The sequence below is a fragment of the Dipodomys merriami genome, unplaced genomic scaffold (assembly GCF_024711535.1).
Source record: "Dipodomys merriami isolate MVZ:Mamm:240054 unplaced genomic scaffold, mDipMer1.0.p SCAF_63, whole genome shotgun sequence".
NCBI lineage: Eukaryota > Metazoa > Chordata > Mammalia > Rodentia > Heteromyidae > Dipodomys > Dipodomys merriami.
Window position 1 is genome coordinate 5,535,528 of NW_027206213.1, and position 23,916 is coordinate 5,559,443.

General features: G+C 37.6%; 1 protein-coding gene across 2 annotated transcripts in view; it reads right to left on the reverse strand.

The window, feature by feature from the left end:
- Positions 1–228: 228 nt before the first annotated feature.
- LOC138815256 (UTP--glucose-1-phosphate uridylyltransferase) overlaps positions 229–23,916 on the reverse strand; it is a 48,503-nt gene continuing 24,815 nt past the window's right edge. For both annotated transcript variants that reach the window (XM_070004541.1, XM_070004542.1), the window contains exons 4-10: positions 8,280–8,465; positions 7,076–7,209; positions 5,748–6,045; positions 4,558–4,755; positions 3,874–4,116; positions 1,879–1,983; positions 229–676 (exon numbers count right to left, since the gene is read on the reverse strand). In XM_070004541.1, the coding sequence (XP_069860642.1) occupies positions 569–676; positions 1,879–1,983; positions 3,874–4,116; positions 4,558–4,755; positions 5,748–6,045; positions 7,076–7,209; positions 8,280–8,465 (1,272 nt within the window). In that variant the 3' untranslated portion in view covers positions 229–568. The remainder of the gene's footprint in view (positions 677–1,878; positions 1,984–3,873; positions 4,117–4,557; positions 4,756–5,747; positions 6,046–7,075; positions 7,210–8,279; positions 8,466–23,916) is intronic.

The following is a 23,916-nucleotide window of genomic DNA, read 5'->3' on the forward strand; positions in this document are numbered from 1 at the left end:
GACTCATGCCTATAATCCTAGCTACTCAGGAGGCTGAGATATGAAGATTGCTGTTCAAAGTTAGCCCGGGCAGGAAAGTCCATGAGACTCTTACCTCCATTAAACCACCAGAAAACTGGAAGTGGGGCTATGGCTCAAGTGGTAGAGCCTTGAGCTGAAGAGCTGAGGGACAGCACCCAGGGTTCAAGACCCACGACCGACAAAAACAAAAACAAGTATACACGTGTATTGCTTCACTGCTTTATTTTTTAAATCACTGGCAATTCAAAGTGACCATCAGTGAGACTTCCATGAAAAGATATTTCAGTAGAGCTGATCAGTTTTAGGATTAAATAATATTGCACTTTAAGATGAACTAACTTTCAGGAAGCTTCTTGTCAAAGTATTGCTCCATCTGTGTTTTCTGTAGACTAGAAGCATACTGCAGAAAACTACTTTAAAAATCAACCCTGCAGGATGCAGTAAGGTAGTAAAGCACCTGCCTATTTAGAATCCAAGAGGACATACATGTCATTGTAAGAAACTAGCTCATAATAAAGTATAAAGTGTATACACAATTTTTTTCATTTTAGTGGTCCAAAATGCGAAGATTTCCGGATACAATCTTGTTCTCTAATACTGCTCCAGGGGGGATGTCAATTCTGTCACCGTGATTTGCAATGATGATAACTGTTCCCTAAGTAAGGGAAAACAAAAATCAAAAGTGTACTTGGAACTGCAACTGAAATGCAATTATGATTAATATATGTACAATTCCTATAATGGATTGTTAACTATAAACAAAATTAAACATGAAAACCAAGTATCATGCTAAGGAAAATATTATGATTTGTCCTGTCAATCCTGGCAGTATCTTGTCTCCTTGTCAGAGATAATAACAAGAATGAGAAGTAGACCTAGTACTATTGCAGGTCTGGCTTTTTCTGCAAGACCACCAGGATCAACTAATCTTCATATAGAAAGACTTCTTGGTTTAAGATTTAAACATGAAGGGTTTCATAGATTATTTTTTAAGAGACAGTTTAGTGATAACTTTTCATGTTTTGATCAAGCAAATAGACATTAAAATTGAATACACCCCCCTCTCCAATCTTTAAGCCAATGAATACATTTCCCCCAAGATCTCTGTTTAAGTAACTTTAAAGAGAACCAAATGTATGGGATCTTTTAAAAAATTTAGTATTAAAAAATCAATAGCCAGGTGCCATTGGCTCACACCCATAATCCTAGCTACTCAGGAGGCTGAGACATGAGGATCATGGTTCAAAGCCAGCCCAGGCAAGAAAGTCCATGGGACTTTTTATCTCCAGTTTACCAGCAGGAAACTGGAGGTGGTGCTGTGGCTCAAGTGGTAAAGTGCTAGCCTTGAAGAGCTAGCTAAAGAGCTCAGGGACAGCCCCCAAGCCCACGGTTCAAGCTCCAAGACCGACCAAAAAAAAAAAAACCAAAAAACAACAAAACTCACTGTAAGTTTATTTCTACTTTCAAACAGCAATATTCGTGAGTTGATTTTAATAATGGTTCTATTTTAAAGAATGTCACGCCGGGCGCTAGTGGCTATACCTGCAATCCTAGCTACTCAGGAGGCTGAGGCCAGGCAGGAAAGTCCGTGAGGAGACTCTTATCTCCAATATACCACTCAGAAAACCAGAAGTGGCCCTGTGGCTCAAGTGGTAGAGCGCTCACCTTGAGCTGAAGAGCTGAGGGACAGCACCCAAGCCCAGAGTTCAAGCCCCATGACCAACCAAAAAAATAAATAAAAATTACAAAAAAGAATGTCATTTCAATAACAGTAGTTTCATTACTAGTTTGCTTTCCACTAGAAAGTGAAATGTGTTTTATAAAGCTATTACAAATGTGATTTTCATTATAACATACCTTTAGTGAAACATTTTTGCCAAATGTCACATCTCCTGAGACTGTGAGATGATCCAATTCAAGCATATCTGGTATGCTTTCAAATCTTCTTAGATAATCTTGAACCTTTAAATAGAAATATAATTGTTCAAAAAAATGCGTTCATAAAAAATTAAGATAGTTCTAACTGGTGTGTAAAACATGGCCAAGCTCAGGTTTTCTATGGTAAGAGCCTATTTATTAACCACTCAGTATACTCAAGATCCATGCCAAAGAGGCAAGGAGATATGAACAGTATCTTTAGAATCAAAACAATCTGCAGTACAGTTGGGCAGATCAGATACTTTGTCAAAACAAAAAGCTACTGTCCTGCAGGCCAGATGAGTAGTTCATATAGTTGAAAAAAGGAGAGATCATATCATTATGGTTTGAATCTGTTTAGACTATAGAGTTTTAAGGTATGGATAGAAATCAGAAGTACAGTATATTTCAGGAAAAGTAATATCACAAATAAGCTTATTATCTTTGTCTTTTTCTTAGGTTTATAAACACAAGAGTTGTCACTAATGACCTTGATTATTTTGCTGAGAAACTAGAAACAAACTTCCACTGGATTTGATTTTTACTATATATTCCACTGGAGCTGGACTATTTTCTATTCTGATTTACAGCCAGCCTCTGTATTCCAATGTTCATTAGATTCCTTCATAAGGCCTCTTCAAGAATATTGTTCCAGGGAATCTCTCTCAAGTATTTTTTTCTCCTGCTTTATTAATTTCCATCAACATATACAAAGTTTCTCCCATATTTAAAAACTAACACCCTTCAAGTCTTAGATCTCTTTTTACTTATCGCCTAATTACTCTTCAAGGCAAAACTCTTGCCTACATTCCTCTCTAATTCATCTTTTCCCATTCTCAAATTCATTCTAGTCAGATTCCCACACCTCCATGTGGATAAACACAATGGTGATTTCTCATCCTGAGTCAACAGCAGCATTTGCTGTATGATCTTTTATTTCTTTTTCATACTTCCTTGTTTATTCGTGCCAGTACTGGGGCTTGAACTCAGGCCTCATTCTCTTGCTCAGCTTCTTCCTTCCCCGCCCCTCCACCCCCATGGATGGTACTCTACCAATTGAGTCTAGCTTTTTGCTAGTTAATTTAAGTTTTGCATGTTTTTTCTGCCTGAACTGGTGTAAAACCACAGTCATCAGACCTCACTGTCTTGAGTGGCTAAATTTGTATGAATGAGCCACCAGTACCTGAATTTTTCATTATTTCTTAGAATAAGTGTTTCATTGAGATAAACAATCATAGTTTGCAAACTTTTTCATCTGCAGTCCACACTAACCCCTGTCTGGTCCTAGAACAGATTTGGATAGCATAGCAGGACCTTCTAGACCAACCAACCACAAAGACTCACCATGTCACATCAACACTTGCAACATTTGACGTGACTGAAGTCTTTGGGATGCTATCAGCTATACTGGTTTTTACTCCTGCCTAGAACAGGTTTTGTACTATAGACAGCTGCACTCAATCTCCACTCATACATAGTCTTTATTGTTTTTCTCCATAGATTTTTCACTTCATATGTTTTGATGGATTTTACTTAGTATCTTCTCTCTAGAACATCGGTTTCATAAAGACAAAGATGTTGCCAGGGGCTGGTGGCTCACGTCTGTAATCCTAACTGCTCAGGAAACAGATCTGAGGATCATGGTTGGAAGTCAGCCTGAACAGATAAGTCTGTAAGACTATTATCTTCAATTAGCCAGCAAAAAGCCAGAAATAGAGGTGTGTCTTAAGTGGTAGAGATCCCACTGGTTAAGTAGCCTGGGTGAGTAACAGACTCTAAATTCAAACTCTAGTACTGAAAAAAAAAATCTGTTTATCTTTTATAGTTAATTCCTTTAAATGATACCAAAGATGGAGAAATCCATCAGGTCAGTAATGGAAACTAAATCCCTAGTCCACAAGCACATCTTTCAGTTTACCTTTATAGTTAACGTACCTTTGTAAAAGAACTGCCTAATTTAACCAAGGGCACTGTAGGAAATTCCCGCTTTTCACTCATTGTCAAAGATCCTGCATTAAGGCTATAGAGGTTTGACATCACAAGCAAGAGATCTGAAGTAGTCTTGACAGGCAGAAAACGACTCCTGGGAACATTAATACCTAAAGAATTCTCAAAACTTTTAATCGCAGCTCCAACTGCAGTTTCTAATTGAATAACATTTAGGCCTCCATCCAAAGTCTATAAGAAAAAGGAATGGGGAAAAAAAATAAAACAGAGGTTTTAGGTACCTATAACTCATAGCTCAATTTGGTGGGGGCTATTTAATATTTGAGAAGTGTTATTAGGGAATCATTAAAAGAAATATACTAATATTAATGATTAACAGTTAAGCTCTTAATCATATGAGATCTTTTCTCAGCCTCTTTGGTTCAGTAATATTTTATTTTACAATAAAGAACTGAAGGTCAGATAGAACAGTATGCATGAGGTAGGAAGTCCTCTACTTATGATAGCCCAGGGCTCTCACCATTACCACAGCCTAGAGACAGATTAGGTGCACATTACAGGGATGAGTAGGGCAAGGACTAGGGAGTGACTGATGGGACAGACAGACCAGAGGGAGTGGAGAGTATTATGATCTTAGGAAGCAAGGAAACCAATTAGATGCAACCTTGTTACCTTTGGATTCACAATGATTTCCATGTCAATCGCATTCTGTTCTTGCAGTCTTTTAACTGCTGCAAGAGAAATCCATAGGTTGTTTGTGTTAAATATTTTAAATTTTGATACAGACTTGAACTCATCAACATGTGCTTTTGGCACTTGAGCAATTTCCACCAGTCTCAATTTGCCTTCATATTGAGTAAGTGTTCCACCCTAAAAAGGAAGAAAATGAATGCTTCTACAACTTTGTAAATCACAACTATACTGCTTATAAATTTCATAGAATTTTACAATGATAGTCTTATAGTATACAAAGGAACACATTTGAAAGTACAAGTAAATTATTCCAGTTGTTATTTTATTATATAGTCCCACTATCTTAGTCCATAATTAAAGCCCTAAATAAGTACATCAGATGCTTCAATTTCTAAAGGGCTGCTATATTAACAGCCAATCCTCTTATTCCTAAATCACTGCTCATCACCAAACAGCTAGTCCTACCACCTCAGGCCCTGCCTTAACTGGTTCTATGGTAAGAGAGAAACAAATGCAAAAGTGGCTAAGAAGTAGCCTCAGACTAGAGTTGTTCCTGCAGTTCCTACGCCATGCCTGTATGGATAGAAAGGAACATTAGTAAGTACACTACTCAGTTCTCTTGTTTGAGTAAGTACTAAAATTTTGCATGCTATTTCATCAAAGGTCAAGTGTTGCCAATAAAGTCAGGTTACACAAATTTGTCCTTTGCACCAACAATTATTTTTGCAAGTGATACAAAGATATTAGAGTGACAAAACAAAACAAAAAATACTGTAGGAAAGGAATGAAAATTCTGTTTTCATTAAAGGATTAAAAACCATAAGCACTAAGCTTTGAAGAATATTAAAGGTCTGAACAATGAAAATGTTTTTACATTTCAGTTTTATTCTATAAATACACATGAAATTTTCAATTAAAATTACTGAATTAGATTACCCAAAAACTAAAGTTGACTTTAATTCTATACATCATGGATGTACACACTGTTAGAAATGAAGGTACTCTACAAAATACCATCTCACTGTCTTACAATGGTAATAAGCATATTAAGATAAATACCATTATGTTTAAAATGGTAACTACTGAATTAGAAAAAGAAAGCTTTAACTATATAATCTAGGAAATGTAAAAAAAAATGAATCTCCAGATTGCTTCCTGTCAGTATTTACCTTTACATCTGCACGTGTTTTATTTGTGACTTCCATGACAAATTCACAGCGTTTCCCATTAGGTGGGTTCATAAGGTGATTAAGAATATAAAGATCCACTGTGGCACCCAGATTATCTATGTTAGACACAAAAATATACTCTTTGCCTTCTCCTATGAAGGTGCCAAGCAAACCAGAGTTGTAGAAACTGGCATAGATGTCTCCATGGCCTGGTGGGTACCAAGCTTCTGTATTTTCCCCTGAGTAAGATACGTCCTTTGCTACAGGAAGTAATGATTCTTTATTAATCCTCGGGTACCTTAAAAAAAGAAAAATCATTTTGTAATATCAACTAGAGCACTACAGACCTTCATGTAAAACAGTGCATTAAAGTTAAATAAAATATCTTTTTTCCATGTCTAATATTATGAACAGTAATTTAGTTATAAGTGAATTCATTAAAGAAAATCTCTTATCTGTGTTCCAATTCTGTTTTCTAGGTAGTAATATTTGCTGCAAAAAAAGGTTTTCCATAAACATACTTACGGAACATTCATCATATTTTAAGATATTTTGTGACTCTCCAAAAGAAGGGATATATTAAATAATTTTTCTTGAACTTATTTGGTTGTGAATAATTCTTGGAAATTTATCTAGGGAAAGCTACCTTTTCTTTTTTCTGTAGGAAAATAAGCAGCAGGTGAGTACCTGGATGACTGCTTCCCAGCACCAGTGAGCACACAGGTAAAGACTGGCAATGGGGAGAGAAAAGCAGGACATGGCACAGCAATAGACTGAAAGTCAACTAGAAGCTGGAGGAAAAGTATCTATGATGTGGAAAAAGTGTTAATGGGGAGAGTCTAAAAAAACACAACTAAACAAATCAATGGTACAGCTTCAGACATAGGCACAACTTTATGTAGGCTTGCTATCCATACTTAAAGCTGTATTCCCCCTGCAGTCTGGGCTTCTATTCACCCTACCTTCTCCAGTACATGCTTTTTCTCCAGCATTTACTAAATTATTCAGGTTGAAGAAATTCATTCCAAAAGGAAAGAAGGTTATCAACACTTTAAAACATAACAGAGTCTTTCCCAGAGCTACCTAAAGAGTATGCCCTTTAAATGCAAAGATCTAATAAGAATCTCAAAAAGATTTTAAGAAGAGGAAAATATAGACTCAAACAGTATTTATACTACACGCATTTATTAGCAAATGTTCAGCTTTTAAAGGCATCAAGCCCTTGTAAGCATTCATCTTTGGCACAAGTACATCTGGAAGCTGCTCTGCTAATAAACATTTTTATAAGTAACATCCACTACAGTGATTTTTTTTTTTACTCCTTGTACCTGCTTTGATTGAAAGTGTAGATTTTCACACGACAGTGATTGTACTTCTGTAGTATTTTTTTTGTATCTTCATCCGTGTTAAAAGAATTCATTAAAACAAGAGGAACATCTGTATTGTAGGTTTTGTTCAAATGCTAGGAAGGAAAAGTAACAATCACATCACTCAGATTTATATTTCCTTAGCTTAAAAATGTAAAGTTATCCCTTTCTTGTTAATTCTAAAATGTCTAAACTGAGACCCAGACTGGTGCCTCTGAGCAGCACAGCTCTGGGGCTGTCTGTATTAGTGCTTTTGGTTCTATGGCTGGAAGGATGGCTACCTGAACATTTTTTCTTGTGTCTCAAACTGCGAGGATGAAAATGAAATGTTAACACAGCTATGGTTCCCTGTGCTCAGGACTGATGTTCAAAAACTCAGTCATGCTTAAACAAATCTTTTTCAATCTCAAAAGAACTAATAGGTAATACAGAGTAGAGAAAAACACACTCTTAGAAGTCATGCTGTCTGGATTTATTAAATAGAGAACTTTGGGCCAATGAGTCACTTTCTTTATGTCCTGGTTTCCTCATCTGTAAAATGGGGGTAATAATAGTAATAATAATAAATAGTAATAGTACTAATAGTAATAATTATTATAGTACTAATAGTAATAATTCTTGAAAGAGCTTAGAGTGCTTGGTGAACATTAAGTACTGCATAAACATTCGCTGCTGCTCTAACTTGCTGCTATATTTGCAGTTGCCTGCCTTGTACTAGGCAGTAAGGATACAGAAGTGGAAAAATCAGGACCACTGCCATGAAGAATTTAGGGTCTATGATTAATTCCTGTGTCTTTCAGAAAAAGAATTGAGAACATTCTTAGCATCCATAGCATCCAACCAGATACAGAGCATCTCCCCAGCTTCCCAAAAGAGTTAAGCCAGGTCATCCCTACAACATGAAGCCTACTACCACTAGATAGAAGGGGACTAGAAGGAGGCAGATCAAAGGAGAATCTAAACAGACCCAGAGATTTCAGAAATCACAAAGGATATTTAAGATGAGGCTTTATGTCACCCTTTGGACATGCCATTAAGCTTTTTATTTCACACTAACAGCTCTTTGACTAGCTCAAATTCACATCTGCTACATTTAATAATAAAACATTATAATAACCTAAAAATTAGTTTACTAGTTTAATAAAACTATTGTTGTGTTACTTACTTCAATTTGCTGAACAGTCAGATCCAAAAAAGTATTCTCATTCCTCACACCAATCAGACTTTTAGGACCTTTGCAACCCATGCTGGTTCCCAAACCACCATTGAGTTTCACTACCACCAGCTTATTCAAAACAGAAGAGATATTATCAGGCAATCCTCTTGCCTTTATCTTTTCATAGGGTTGAATCTAAAAGGAAAAAATTAAATTATATAAGTAATTCAAATAGCATGATGATTAAAAGCAAGCCAACCCCAGGATTATATCCATACTTTTAAAAGAGTTTTGGTTTCTCAGTGTAAAATATAAACCACCTTTCCTTCAATGTCACAGGCCTTTCTGGTTCAAAACCAAATGCTTACAGGCAATTTCCCTTGCACACAGATTTGGTTTGGTGGTCTACTTACATTACAATGGAGTATAAAAAAAGGAAAAAGTTATCTGGGCGCAGGTGCCTCATGCCTATAATCCTAGCTACTCAAGAGGCTGAGATCTGAGGATCTTGGTTCTAAGCCAGCCTGGGCAGGAAGGCCCATGAGACTCTTACTTCCAATTAACCACCAGAAAACCAGAAGTGTTGCTGTGGCTCAAGTGGTAGAGTGTTGGCCTTGAACTGAAGTGCTCAGGGACAGTTATCAGGCCCAGAGTTCAAGCCCCATGACCGACCAAAAAGAAAATAAAGGAAAATGTTGTGTAGTCTTCAAACATTTGTGTGGTTGGTAGGAACATTCAAATTTTCTTGAATTATCTTCAAATGCTCAGAATTTCCAGTTTGATATATAGTGAATGAGATATAGAAAATTCATCATCTGAATAGTTGTGGTGCAGTATAAACTACTTTTAATTCTGAAGACTAGATGATCATATAGTGTCTCCATCATAGAGGCAAACCCAAATAACACTAGTTCCGTGCTATTCTCCAGTCTGTGACTACATTTTAGAACAAAGTAGCAAAGCTCTCTGTCACGCTTCTAAGTGTGCACAAGGACAATTCCTTCCTAAAGAATTTAACTCTCTGCCTGGGTACTCACTGGTGGGCTCACGCCTAATTCTAGCTACTCATGAGGCCAAAACCCGAGAATTGAGCTTTAAGTCACCCCAGGGAAGGTTAGTCCATAAGCCTGTTTTCTCCAATTAACCAAAAAAAGCCAGAAGTGAAGCTATAGCTCAAGTGGTAGAGCACCAGCCTTGAATACAAATAATCAAGGTGCTGGTGGCTCACGCCTGTGATCCTATCTACTCAGGAGGCTGAGATCTGAGGATCTGAGGTTCCAAGCTAGCCCAGGCAAGAAAGTCCATGAGACTCTTATTTCAAATTAATCACAGAAAAAGCTAGAAGTGGCACTGTGGCTCAAGTGGTAGAGCACTAGCCTTAAGCAAAAGGAATACGGGGACAGCACCCAGGCCCAGAGTTCAAGCAACAACAATAACAACAATGAAAACCACAATATTGGCACACACACACACCTCTCAGATGTCACTGAAGTAGAAAGGTATCCTCATTACTCTAAGAAATGCCCTAGGAAGGAAGGAGAGACCAAGATCTGAAGTTGGAGAAAATCCCAACTCATCTTCCTTTCTAAAAGCATTCTAGCTGTTTCAGTGAACAGAACTTTAAGTTGTCTCTTATAGGAAAAGAATGATAACATTTACAACAGAAACCATTTTTTTGTTGTCACAGTTATTTCCACAAAACACTAGTGTGAGATTCACTTCTTTTAATCTCTAATATTCTGTAGTAACTACCAAGTGTGGACCAATACACTTTCTTACTTGGGCGTAAATCCTACAGAACTCAAAACAATATTACCAATACTTTCTTTTTGGGGTCCGGTCATGGGGCCTGAACTCTGGGCCTGGGCGCTGTCCCTCAGCTCTTCAGCTCAAGGCTAGTGCTCTACCACTTGAGCCACAGCGCCACTTCCGGCTTTTTTTCTTTTTGCTTACGTGGTGCTGAGGAATCGAACCCAGGGCCTCGAGCATGCAAGGCAAGCGCTCTACCACTGAGCCACCTTCCCACCCCTTACCAATACTTTCTACTCATCCCACCCTCATTATCACTCATTCTGAATTGTTTCCTAATGTATTAAGATTATCAGTTCTCCTGGTTTATGTAGTTAAGTAGATCTCAACAAAAGAAATCATCTTATAAATATTTTAGAAACAATCACAAGAAAGAAAAAAACATTTGAATCCTTATCTTGGGGTTCATTTCGCTTAATATCAACTTATCTGACCGTTTCTGCTCGTCTTAGACATATACTAGTTAGGGCTGGGAAGGTGGCTCAGTGGTAGAGCGCTTACCTTGCATGCCTGAGGCTCTGGGTTCGATTCCTCAGCACCACATAAGCAAAAAGAAAAAAGCTGGAAGTGGTGCTGTGGCTCAAGTGGTAGAGCGCTAGCCTTGAGCTGAAGAGCTGAGGGACAGCGCCCAGTCCCAGAGTTCAGGCCCCACGACCGGACCCAAAACAAAAACAAAAACAAAAACAAGACATATACTAGTTATTGCAAATAAGGGAAACCATGGGATCTATGTTTCTTTGGGCCTGACTTACTTCACTTAATATATTATTTACCAAGCCTTTCCATTTCCTAACAAATGGGGCAATGTCATTCTTTCTGATGGAGGCATAGAATTCCATTGTGTATATATACCACATTTTCTTGTTTCTAACATATTTATAAGATGATATCTTTGTTGCTTTGTATGTCCCTCGCCCACAGTATAACCCCTGTTTTCACTATATTAGATGTTGGTATACTTTGTGAGGAGATGGGAAAAAACAAATTGTTTAAATAGGGATACAGGTGGACCCATTACAACAATGAGATGTACAAGATGTTATTTCGAAAAACGAACTTTACAACTTTCGTTGGGGGTGAGGGGTGGGGGGCGGGGGGGGGAGATGGGAAGGGATAGAAAGGGGAAACAAAGGAGGAGGCAACAATGCTTGATAAGAAATGTACTCATTACCTTGCCCATGTAATTGTAACAATAAAAAAAAAAGAAAGAAAGAAAGAAAAGAAAGGAACTGACTAAAGGAGAAAACAAACCTTTGGGTACTTCAAAGAATGCTACCTAGATACGGGATGCTAACTGCCAAGGGGCAGGTCCAAGTGCTGCCAGAGAAGCTGTTCTTCCCTACACATATCTTACTTACTAGTCACTTCCTTGACAGCATATGGTCTAGGTGAGGATAACAAAGGGGTAACAGCAACTTGTATCCTCAACACACATATATACACACAGTGTGCTCCACCCAGTGTATCAAAATTCATTGAAGGATGTTTTAATTTGATGCTACTGCCATGAACATCAGTTTGTTCAGCATTTCAGTCCCAAATTCAGTGCCATGCTACTAGTATATGACAGAGCTGATGTCATATTGATATACAAAGATAGTTAAAATTATTTTTAAGCCCAGTTGTTGAAAAGCAACTGGTCAATAAAAGAAATGCCACAGTGATACAATGGTTCTGAGTAGTCTATAACAAAGAAAAATCTCTTGGGCACATTATATTTACTCAGAAGAGTCAGAAAATGGGCCAAAGTCAATTATTTTCCAATTACTTCATAAAAGCCAATTATTTCCATTTAGTAGTTAAGTTTTCACTTCTCAGGCAAAATATAATACTTGCAAAAGTCTCACAAGGGTATGAAAATCAATTTAAGTAAAAACCCATGATTCTTGAATGCATTTTAGGTAAAATTGTGAGCTCAGAAATACCCTTAACTCTGTAATGATTTGAATAGTTATTTTTTAAATTACAATGTAGAATTTCTTTCCTAATGAGAGGCCTGTTTTCCAATTCCACCTTAAAATTTTAATGTAAAACATCATAAACATACATATGTACAGTTGGAAGAATAACATGTATAAAAGCACACTTGTCCCAAATAGCATTCCTTTTCAATCCTTCATGGTAAACAGTATTTGAAAATGAAGTGTCAGCCTCACACTGATTTTAACATTAGGTCATTTAGCCTTTAGTCAAAAGATCTATTTGAGATACTTCTGGTTTTAGTTAAAATCTTCCAACAGTGATCATCTGAAGAATCTAAGATAAAATAAAAAATGTACCTCTGGACCGATATGGTGGTTCATGTCTATAATCCCAGCATTCAAGAGGCTGAAGCAGAAGCTTCCAGAGTTCTAAGACAGCCTGGGCTACATAGCAAGACAGTCTCAAATGAAAACAAAGTAAATGAATAAGATGCAGTTCTAAAAATGCTCAAAAACTGGTGTGAAATAAATGAGCTAACTCACATATAAAATTAAAATTCCAAAACTGAGTTAATAAGACTCTTGGGCATATGCCCTGGCAACTAACAAAAAAACTTTGCTCCCTTCTGCCTGGATTCTTTAATGTTTTAAGTGTAGTGGGCATGGAGTCATCCCTCCCTAGCAAATGTCAAGGAACCATATTTCTTTATGCAGTACATTCAGTTATACCCACTTACCTTGCGTATTACACCTAACCCTTAAAGCAGTATTGATCCAGCTAAGGAATCTGAGATTCACAAGAAAGGAATCTAACAACTGTGAAAGGAAAAGGAAAAAAATAACAAGCTGTGAAGGGGAGAGATGTCCAGAATGGTAATGCTGCTGCTGGAAATCTCCAGTGGAATCTTCAACTTGTGTTTATGACTTATGCCTACTTCAATCCTCTCCCCACTTCCTGCCATGTGTATGAGTATGTGTGTGCAAAGAAAACTCACAACCAGTAGATGAATTGAACAACTGTTTGATTCCAGGAAGCCAGGACATTGTCTAAAACTTGTCATAGGTCCAATTAGATGGCCAAGTATAGCTTCTGTCACATAAATAAATCACTCTATATATCAACAAAAGTCCTTTCTGTTGGTGACACTGCCATACCCTTTACCAGGGGCCTCACCAAGCAGCCCCACATAGTGTATTTCAACAAGCCAAGGAGGTCACTTAGAAAATTGCTTAGCAACAGCTTGTTACAACTGGACATATCCAGTCTTAGACATTTTAGATATGTCTGCCATGTTCCTTCTCAGCTCTCCCAGGAGAATACACAAAGACAGTAACACAGACAAAAATGGATGGTGTCTGCTGGGCGCCAGTGGCTCACACCTGTAATCCTAGCTACTCAGGAGGCTGAGATCTGAGGATCGCGGTTCAAAGCCAGTCCGGGCAGGAAAGGCCGTGAGACTCTTATCTCCAATAAATCACTAGAAAACTAGAAGCAGGGCTGTGTCTCAAGTGGTAGAGTGCTAGCCTTGAGCTGAAGAGCTGAGGGACAGTGCCCAGGCCCAGAGTTCAAGCCCCATGACCGACAAAAAAAAAAAAAGGGATTGTGTTTGGAGACAACAGGGAGTAGCATGCACTGCTTCAAAGTGATGCTTACTGAATCACTTTAGTCAGGCACTAAATGCAATCTTTGTGCTTTCAATCGTAATTATCCTGTTTCTCTTTTTCTCCAGGCATAAACAGAATTTAGTGTTGCAGAAAACCATATATAGTGCAGCAGAGCAGATGGTAAGGCAAGCCCCATAGGTGATGTGGGACAAACCTCAAAAGGTTCCTGGCAAAATATCCAGAGCACTCATGTTTTCTTCTTACTGGCAGAAGAGAATTGGTCAAATACCTAACTTGCTCCAGGGAATTAGTGAAAGAAAGCAATTGACTTAAATAAGAGGATTTAAACATCATCCTGCTCTCTAGTTTTTCTGCAGAAATGGGAAGGAGGTCTTTTAAGAGATTGAAAAAAAAAATCACACAGAACTGTCTGCCATGATCTGTAGCTTGCCAAGTCTGTTCACAACTTAGTTTCAACTTAGAAGAAAAGCCAAATTCATCACACAGCTATGGACACACTGTTCCCATTAGCAATAGTATAACCCAGTTCTGGGTAGCATATTTGTGCTATTCCTGGAAACAGTGCCAAATACCCAAACCAAGCTAACAGTACCTGCCCTGTTATGGTTCACAAGGGTGTGATTATTGCAATCTGAAAGAATTTTTTTTCCAACAACAGTAAGTTTGCCTAAGAGAAAATGAGCTGTGTAAACAGTCAAACAAATTAGGAATAATGCTCCATATGTACAGAGAGTGTTCCAAGAACACTGACTTACTCACTAAATCCTTGTGCACAGTGTATGTGTGTCTGTGTCTTGTGAGCACCCATGTGCACATGCCAAGTTCTGTGGTAGGCACATTCACATACTGTCTCTTCATTTCACATGTCTGAATGTAATGACCAGAATCCTATCATCTGTATATCAATTTCATCACAGAAAACTGCCCAGACCATAGATTATTTTGTTATTAAAGAAAAGCTGGAAAACTAATATGTGCAACATCATCATGTGGTTCAACAAGTTCATTAACACTCTATTCCCTCAGCCACCAAAATGAGATCAACTCCTTTTACACATTGCAAATAAAACCTATTGTCTTCTACCAGATCCTCAGACCTTCCTGAACCTCCATTCTTATTTCCTTTCCTTCTGGTCATTGGAAGAGCTGTCCTAAGGCAATCTCTCTCCCAGTGGCCATCTCAAGGATTCCAATACATCAGTTATTCAGTCTCCACTTATCCCAGCTCATTTTTTTTTTTTTGAGAGTAGGTGTACTGGTTTATGAACTCAGCACTCTGTACTTGAGCCACATCTCTAGCTCTTTTTATCTTAGTTTTGTTGGTTATACATAGGGTCTTCTGGGTTTTGCCTAGGCCAGGCTAGACTGTGATTCTCCTTTTCACAGCTGAAATGGAAGGCACAAACCACCACATCTAGCTTATGGTTGAGAGGTCTTGCTAACTTTTTTGGCTTGTCTACTCCCAATCTCTACCTCCTGAATAGGGTACCTAACCTTCACTAAATTTTTTTCCATGAGCACCCCCAACTTCTCTCATCTCTCACTAATTCCACTACCTACTACAGTTTGCTTTTCTGCTCTATCACTGGATGGACTAGTCTTCATACAACCAACCTCCTAATTGCTACAACCTGTCAGTAACACCAATATTTCTTTTACTTGTATTCTCAGGTAAACTTGACACAATGGATCACTCCCCAAATCCTGGAATGCTTTCTTCCTCTTACCTTCTGAAATACCTCTCTGTTTTCCTTGCCTACTTCTTGTAATAGACTTTCTTCTTACAGTCAGCTCCAATCCCTTGGTTTCATCACTTCTTTCTCTGGCTGCTAGCTAAGAGCATGCTCACATCTGTTTAGTTACAAATCTTTTCAATCTCATGAAATTGTATTTGTTGCCATGGTCAATATCTTCTCATCTTAGACCTGTCTTATCTCAGTGGTCTGCAGGGTCTCCTTAGCTTCCTCCACCCTCATCCTCCACCTCCCTCTCTTGTAAGAGAGAATTTGAGCATGTTTTTAACATTATTCACAAAACAAATCAGCCAGGCACTGGTGGCTCATGCCTGTAATCCTAGCTACTCAGGAGGCTGAGATCTGAGGATCACAATTTGAAACTAGTCCAGACAGAAACTTTAAGAGACTCCAACCTCCAACTAACCACGAAAAGCTGGAAGTAAAGCTGTGGCTCAAGTGGTATAGTGCTAGCCTTGGGCAAAAAAGCTCAGGGACAGTGCCCAAGCCCCGAGTTTCAGGACTAGTAAACCTGTATGTGTGTACATGCATGCATGTACACAAACACACACACATAAAGATGGCAGAGATTAGTTGCCTACCACAATATCATTCATTTCCCTTCAATTTTAAAACTCTTTCAGCTAGGCATATTGTCTTCCAGAATAAAAGATTGTATTTTGAAGCTATTTGTACCAAAGTTCTGGCCAAATCTATTAACTCAAAGAAAACTGAAAGATTTCCAGGAAATCTCTTAGAAGGGCAAAGGGATGTGCCCATCTCCTTGCTGCCATCTGTAATAAAGACATGACAACCAGAGTTCATTCTAGTACCATGTTAAGAATGACAGAACCCAAGACAGAGAAGCCCAAGTTTCTAATGACCACTAAGCTGAGATGCTACCACTGGATTAACTCTCCCCTGATTATAATAATAATAATAATAATTGTTGTTGTTGTTGTCAGGCAGGGAACTGTCTCTGAGCTTCTTTTACTCAAGGCTGGCACTCTACCACTTTAGCCACAGCGCTACTTCGGGCTTTTTGGTGATTAACTGAAGAATCTCATGAGCTTTCCTGCCCAAGCTGGCTTTCAACAGTCATTCTCAGAAAATCAGCCTCCTAAGCAGCTAGGATCACAAGCATGAGCCACTGACACCTCGCATAATTTTTTTATTTTAGATTCCCGTATTCTGTATACTTGAATCTGATCCTAACTAGAAAACATGGTTGGCAAGGTCCTTGATGGTTTGGCCTTTTTTATCTTGTCCTCTTTCATTTCCCATGCCACCAACACACTGTTCTTTGGAACACAGAGCCTTGAATTCTCTAGCATGTCACATCATCTCTTGCTTCTAGACATCTGTACTTTATCTATCTCACAACTACAATTACCTTCTCTTCAATCCCTACATCTCAGTTCAGAACAATTATTTGTGGCTTTAGGAGCTACCAGGTACTTGCAAAGATCAGATATTTGTATTCTCTTTCAGAAAATTTCCAAAAAAAACCTAAAACCTCTTTTTACATTCAACTTAGTAAAAAAATTACATTGGAAAATTTTAACATAGAATATAAAAAACAATCTTTGTAAGAGAAAATTAATGTGCAAATAAAGCAGAAATAAACTTTAACTCTCTCCAAGCTAAATTTCAATGAGAAAGTTTCAGTTTAGGCCTGGATAAGCTGACATTGTGATGTGGTCTGAGATAGTCACATACATGCCACCTTCCATTGCCATGCCTTTTTAAATTTTTTTCCCATAACAGGCAAGAGCTCTACCACTTCAGCCACGCCTTTGTCCTTTTTTTGGATATATTGTTTCTGAGATAAGGGACTCACAACTTTGTTTGAGGCAGGCCTTAAACTAGAGTTCTCCCTGCCTCTGCCTCCTAGGATTTTAGGCATATACCACCATGCTCCCTTTACAATTATATATATATATATATATATATATATATATATATATATATATATATACACATATATATATATATTTTTTTTAATGGTTCTAAATTCTAAAACTCTATCAAAAGCTTTGACACAAGCTAGGTGCTGGTGGCTGGTGCCTGTAATCCTAGCTACTCAAGAAGCTGAGATCTGATGATTGTGCTTTGAAGCCAGCTGAGGCAGGAAAGTCCATGAGACAGATCTCCAATAAACTACTCCAAATAAGCTGGAAGTGGCACTGTGGTATAATGGTAGAGCGCTCAAGGCCCTGAGTTCAAGTCCCAGGACCGGCACAAAAAAACAAACCATAAAACTTTGACACTTGTTTGATCTTTGTTAAGGACAACAGGAAATCCCCAAGACTCAGCATTTCCTGTGTCTTCCAATCAATGAGGTAATCTTTGCAAATGTCTCCATCACTTAGGCAGACTTCACCACTTTAATACTGATGGCAAAAGGAGACAAATTACAGTCATGTGGAACTTGCTCTGCTCATCCACAGGAGGAACAGACCAACACTGCAATGGTACATAGAACACCAACAGTTCTATTCCCAATTTATCATTTTAAAAACATTTTCAGGTCAGGTTCACAAGTAATTAATTCTTTTCTGAGGGAACTAGCATGCAATAATGGCTGAAAAGTAGTAGCTGGCTAAATAGAGAAATAGCTGAATTGTAAGGACATGCTAAAGGGAAATTACATAGCAGTTATTTGTTCCATGACCTAATTCAACAAATCACATTAATTCTAACATGCATGGTCTCATTTAATAAAAAGAATGCTTGCAAACTGTATATAGTACAGTTGTTGAGAGACAATAATGGCTTTAGTGCCAGACTGCCTCCACCACTTAGGATATAGCAAATTATTTAATTGCTTTAAGCCTTTTTCATTTACTTTGTAGCTTTGTTATAAAGATAGATGAGATGTGTATAAAATGTCTGGTCCACAGTAAGTACTTGAATGTTGGCTAGTATTATTAATCTATCATTGATTCGGACATAATACTCTGCTATCACTTCATATTTCAACATTTTTAAACAAATCAATGGTTCTTATAATTAACTGGCTATATTTTTTTCTTTATTAGTATTATATAAAATGGGCAACTTATAATTAATAGCTTAGATTTGATGAAACATGACAACTAACTGGTCTCTAAAACATGGATTTCACCTAAGTCTGCTGTCAAGTAGAGCTTGATAATACGAAGGCACAGGTTAACAAATTATGGTCTGTGGAACAAGTAGCACTAGTTTTCACAAAATTTTATTGGAACACAGCTAAATTCAATATATATGGACTATAGCTGTTTCATGCTATCTGGCTGAATTTGGTCATCGAGACAGAGATAGTATAAATATAGTAGGCTTTACAGGACATATCATCTAGCCTTTTTTTTTTAATAGAAAAAGTTTGCCAACCTCTGGTTTAATGCAGTCTTCTCAGAAAAACACAAGTTCTGATTATATTTCTGCCTTTTCAAATCATTTTTCCTCTGAAATGGCCTCATATTGCTGAGATTTCTCAGAACAGCCAGAGAAGACAGAACCTTGTTTGGACTACATACATGATGGCTTCACATTTCTACTGGGATGAACACTTCCATATCACAGTTCCCTAGGCACGTGTATTTGTCTAGGAAAGAAAACTAAGGATATGTCAAGTAATTTTGAAAACAAAAGAATCTGAGATGAAGAAATCCACTTGTGAGTTATCTAGTGGAGCCAAATTCACAAAAGAAAGCAGAATATGATATCTAAGGAGTTTGTGGAAGGGTTAAAAGGAGTTTTGGTTCAGCAAGATAAAACTGTTCTTGGGGGGCCGGGAAGGTGGCTCAGTGGTAGAGTGATTGCCTTGCATGCATGAGGCACTGGGTTAGATTCCTCATCACTACATAAGCAGAAAAAAACAGAAGTGGTGCTGTGGCTCAAGTGGTAGAGTGCTAGCCTTGAGCCTTGAGCTGAGGGACAGTGCCCAGGCCCAGAGTTCAGGCCCCACAACCGGGGGGAGTGGGGGTGGGAGACTGTTCTTGGATTATACTGGATATAATATTAGCACACTTAATACTACTAAAGTGTACACTTCGTACTGGTTAAGATGGAAAATTTTATATTTTGTGTATTTTACCATAGTTAATGTTCATGTAGGCATATATACCTATCAAGGATCCCAAGGAGTTTATCTGGTACAGCCTATGGTTTCAGGTCGTATTCCCTCTTATCACAACCATTATTGTACTTTTTCTAAATTGCCTGTACAGTGCTACATATCTATTACATGACTGGAAACTCTATGGGGCAGTAAATGTCACATGACATACCCTACTACATTCATCACCTTTTTAAAGGTGGACTTGTAGTCCACCAATGTACAAATAAGTGAATGGAACAAAATAACTGTTAATAAATGGAAACTATGCACTGAAAATTCTTGTTTTTTTTCTATTTTAAGATTTGGTGCAAAACCACGTATGGTAGCCTATGCCTGTAATTGCAGCTACCTGGAGATTCAGATCTGGAGGACCATGGTTCAAATCGGCTAGAGCAAAAAGTTTGCAAGACTCCAACTCAACCTACAGCTGTGTTCAGTGGCAAGTACCTGTTATCCCAGATATGGTGGAAATCATGATTGCAATCAGAAGGATTTCAGTCCAGGTAAAAAGTACAACTCTATAAATAACCAGAGCAAAAGGAACTGATGGTATGCTGCTCAAGCAGCAGAGCACTTGCCTGCCAAGTTCAAGTCCCAGTACAACAACAACAAAAGATTTTTTGCAGCAATACAATACAGGCTTTACAAAATGTTTGTATCATTCAACCTGATTTTGAAGTCACAGAACACAAAGAGAACTTCTCAAACTGTTGTCCTTTTAACTTTACACTGAATGCTCTTTTGCCCAAATCCTTACACAAATCATTCTATTGTTTCTTTCTTTTTCTTTTTTTTTTAAACTTAAGACAAGCCAGACGCTGGTGACTCACGCCTGTAATCCTAGCTACTCAGGAGCCAGTCCGTGAAACTCTTATCTCCAATAAACCACCAGAAAACCGGAAGTGGCACTGTGGCTCAAGTGGTAGAGCGCTAGCCTTGAGCTGAAGAGCTGAGTGACAGCGCCCAGGCCCAGAGTTCAAGCCCCACGACCAACAAAAAATAAAATAAAATAAAATAAAACTTAAGATCTTGATATGTAGTCCAGGCTACCTTGAAACTTGCAATTCCCTCCCTCAGCCTCCTCAGTGTTGGGATTGTAGATATGAACCAGTTTTCCTGGATTATTTTTTATCCCATTTTTAAATTCTAAGTTTAAAATCAAAGTAGTTTACCCATCTATTAGAAACCAGATTATAACAAACCACCTATTATTTTAACTCATGAAACAAAGTACTGAACTGTCATACATTATACACAAGTTGAAGAAACAAAAATTGAAATCTAAGACTTCATATTACAAACATGTTTTGTAGGTAATTGCATTAGTGTAGCAAATTATAAAACAATTTCTTGATGGTAAGTAAATGAATAGAATTTTAGTTATTTAGTTACATTATAGATATTATAAAGCTGAGAGAAAATTCCTAAGGAAGTTTTGTCTTCACTTTTGTGTATAAAACAAATTGTTGAACAAGTATATATATATTTCAGTTTTTCCAACTATGACCTCTTACAGCTTTAGAGTTTTAAAACTAAGTTTAATTATTCTAATGTAATTATTTACTCACTTATTGGAAAGAAAACATAAAGGCCCTTTTTCTAGTAGTTAAAGGACTCAGATGACCTATTCATGCAGTGAGCCCTCTCATATCCATAGACAAAAATGTATAAGGAAGACTAAATAAACATATCGTTCCAAAAATTAGTCAGCAATCTTGACACTTACACTGTAGCAGTAAGACTCATCAGCACCAATTCAGTAGCTCATTCCCACTATCCTTCAATACAGTCTGCTACCTCAGTTACTCAAGTTAACCTTATAAAAATCTCAGAAAAAATGACAGGTAGAATCACAAAAGCCACTTATTTTTAGTCTAAAATTTGAACTATGCAAACTTGAATATGGTTCCTTTTTGGTCTATAGGGAATCATACATGAAAAAGTTCTAAATTAAACATTTCAAATACCAGTTAATATATAGCCAGTTTTGAGGACTGATCCATTTACAATAAAGTAAACAATATTTTAAATATTTCAAAATATTTTATCTAAACTGTCATATTAAATAATAGCTATCTAATGCGTTGTTAATGTAGTGCAGCTGAGAATAAAACAGACCATCACAGACTCAAAAAAGGCTTTTCTATCTCGTATCTAAAATATTACTTCCACCTCCTCTTTCTGTCCATATAGTATTGTTTTTATCGTGTCCAGCATAGTATCTGACACCTAGGAAGTACTTATATTTGTTGAATGTTTAACAAAAATAGTAAGTATTTGCCTTTATCAAATTGCAAGTGCTTTAAGGATTAAAGGGATTATTAAAAGTTCACTTTCATCACAATGTAGAAATTTACTACAAGGTCAGCCAGCCCTGATAAAGGGAAAAGAAGGTAGAGAAGAGAAAAGAAGGAAAAACAGGAGAGAAAATTAAAAAGTAGCCATTTATCCAACAGTGATCAAGAAGCATAAGCAATTTGTTTCTTATGTAGTTCTGAGTTTTACTATTTAAGAACTTAAGACAGTCACTTCCTACTTGCTTCCTAAAAATACAATCCATCTAGCCAGCTATAAGGATCAAGACATCATATCTTACGTTTTCCAACATTTTCTTTGTTTAGCCAAAATGATCTGTCCTGAAAGATGTCTATTTGCAGACGTGCCCCTACTTACCTCATCTATTCTCTTTTATTTTTTGCCAATCCTGGGGCTTGAACTCTGGGCCTGAGGACTGTCCCTGAGCTACTTTTTGCGCAAGGCTAGCACTCTACCACTTGAGCCACAGCATTACTTCCGGGTTTTTTTGTATACGTGGTACTGAGGAATCGAACCCAGGGCTTCATGCATGCAAGGCAAGCACTCTACCACTAAGCTACATTCCCAGCCCCACCTCATAGATTCTCATTTCCCACTCATTTCATTGTTATACTCCAGTAGTACTATAAAAAACAAAACAGCAACAAAAACTATAGTTCCAGGCAGGCATGATAGCTCAAGCCCATTAACCTAGCTACTCAGAAGGATAAGATGAGGGGGCTGGATGGGGCATAGTTCAAGGCCAGCCAGGAAAAATTAAGTTCCTAAGGTTCCATTTCAACCAGTGGTGGGTGAATTATCCCTGATATAGGAGAGGCACAATGGCATACAACTGCCACCCTCAATACTAAGAAGTATACAATAGAAGGACTACAGCCCAGGCTAGATGGGCATACATCAAAACCCTTCCTTGAAAATGATCAATGCAAAAAGCGCTAGATGTGTGCCTCATATAATAGTGTATCTGCCTAGAAAGTTTAAGGCCCTAAATTCAATCCCTAGTACTGCCATACCACCACCACCCAAAATTTTAAAAACTGTAGTTCTTTGAGTAATTTCTGCCCCCTCCCCTCTCAGCACTGGATATATTCTCTTAAAACTTAGAATGTCCACTTCTGATCTGAGGGGCATCTCCTTGTCATCAACTTGCTTAGAACTTCCTCAACTCACCAGCTGCTCTTTCTCTTATTACATTTAAAACATTCTATTTAGGTAGATAGCTAAGGAATATTAACTATCTTAAATTTTTACAATAAACACACATTTGTTCAGAGACCTTTCCTTAGGTTTAATATGGAAGAACTTACACAATTAAGAAATAATCATTCTAGATTTAGGCAATTTTCTCAGTTTTTCATAGTTTCTTGGGGTTTTTTTGCGGGAAGGGGATGGAGTGGAGTGCTGGGGATAGAATTCAAGCGTACTAAGCATATATTCTACCACTGAGCTACACAGAGCCTCTTCCACATCTTTTTTTTTTTTTTGCTATTTTGCTACTCACCTTTATCCAGTTTCCCCTCAAAGCATTTAAGTTAAATTTCATAAAACAACTTTTAAGCCAGGGAACAGTGGCTCATGTCTATAATCCTAGCTACTCAGGAGGCTAAAATCTGAAGATCTTGGTTCAAAGCCAGTTTAAACAAACAAATCTGTAAGACTCCAAATAACCAGCAAATTGCCAGAAGTAGAGACATCGCTCAAGTGCTATCCATGAGTGAAAAAGTAGAGTAAGTGAAAAGAAGAATAAGAGGTTCCATGCTCACGTACAAAACAACAACAAAAAACCTTAAAAATAAAATAGTAACTTTTAAATTTGTATCTCAGTGCCTAGGACAGATGTCTAACACAAATAGCTATTTAATAAGCATTTGTTAACTATGTTTTTTGGAATAACTTCAAAGAAATATGTTTTAGGTTCCAAGGGAAGTAGTGCCTGTTACTGGATCTGCTCAAGGATAGTGAAATGATAGGAAGACCATATTAAAGACTCTTTAAAACATTAATGGCAACAGGTGATAGTTCTACAACTAACTACAGTCTTAACATGGTGGTTGAGATTCTGAGCTCAGGCAGATCTGGACCTAAATTCTACTTTAAAGGATAAGGAAATTTTTGAAGTCCCTTACTTGGAAACA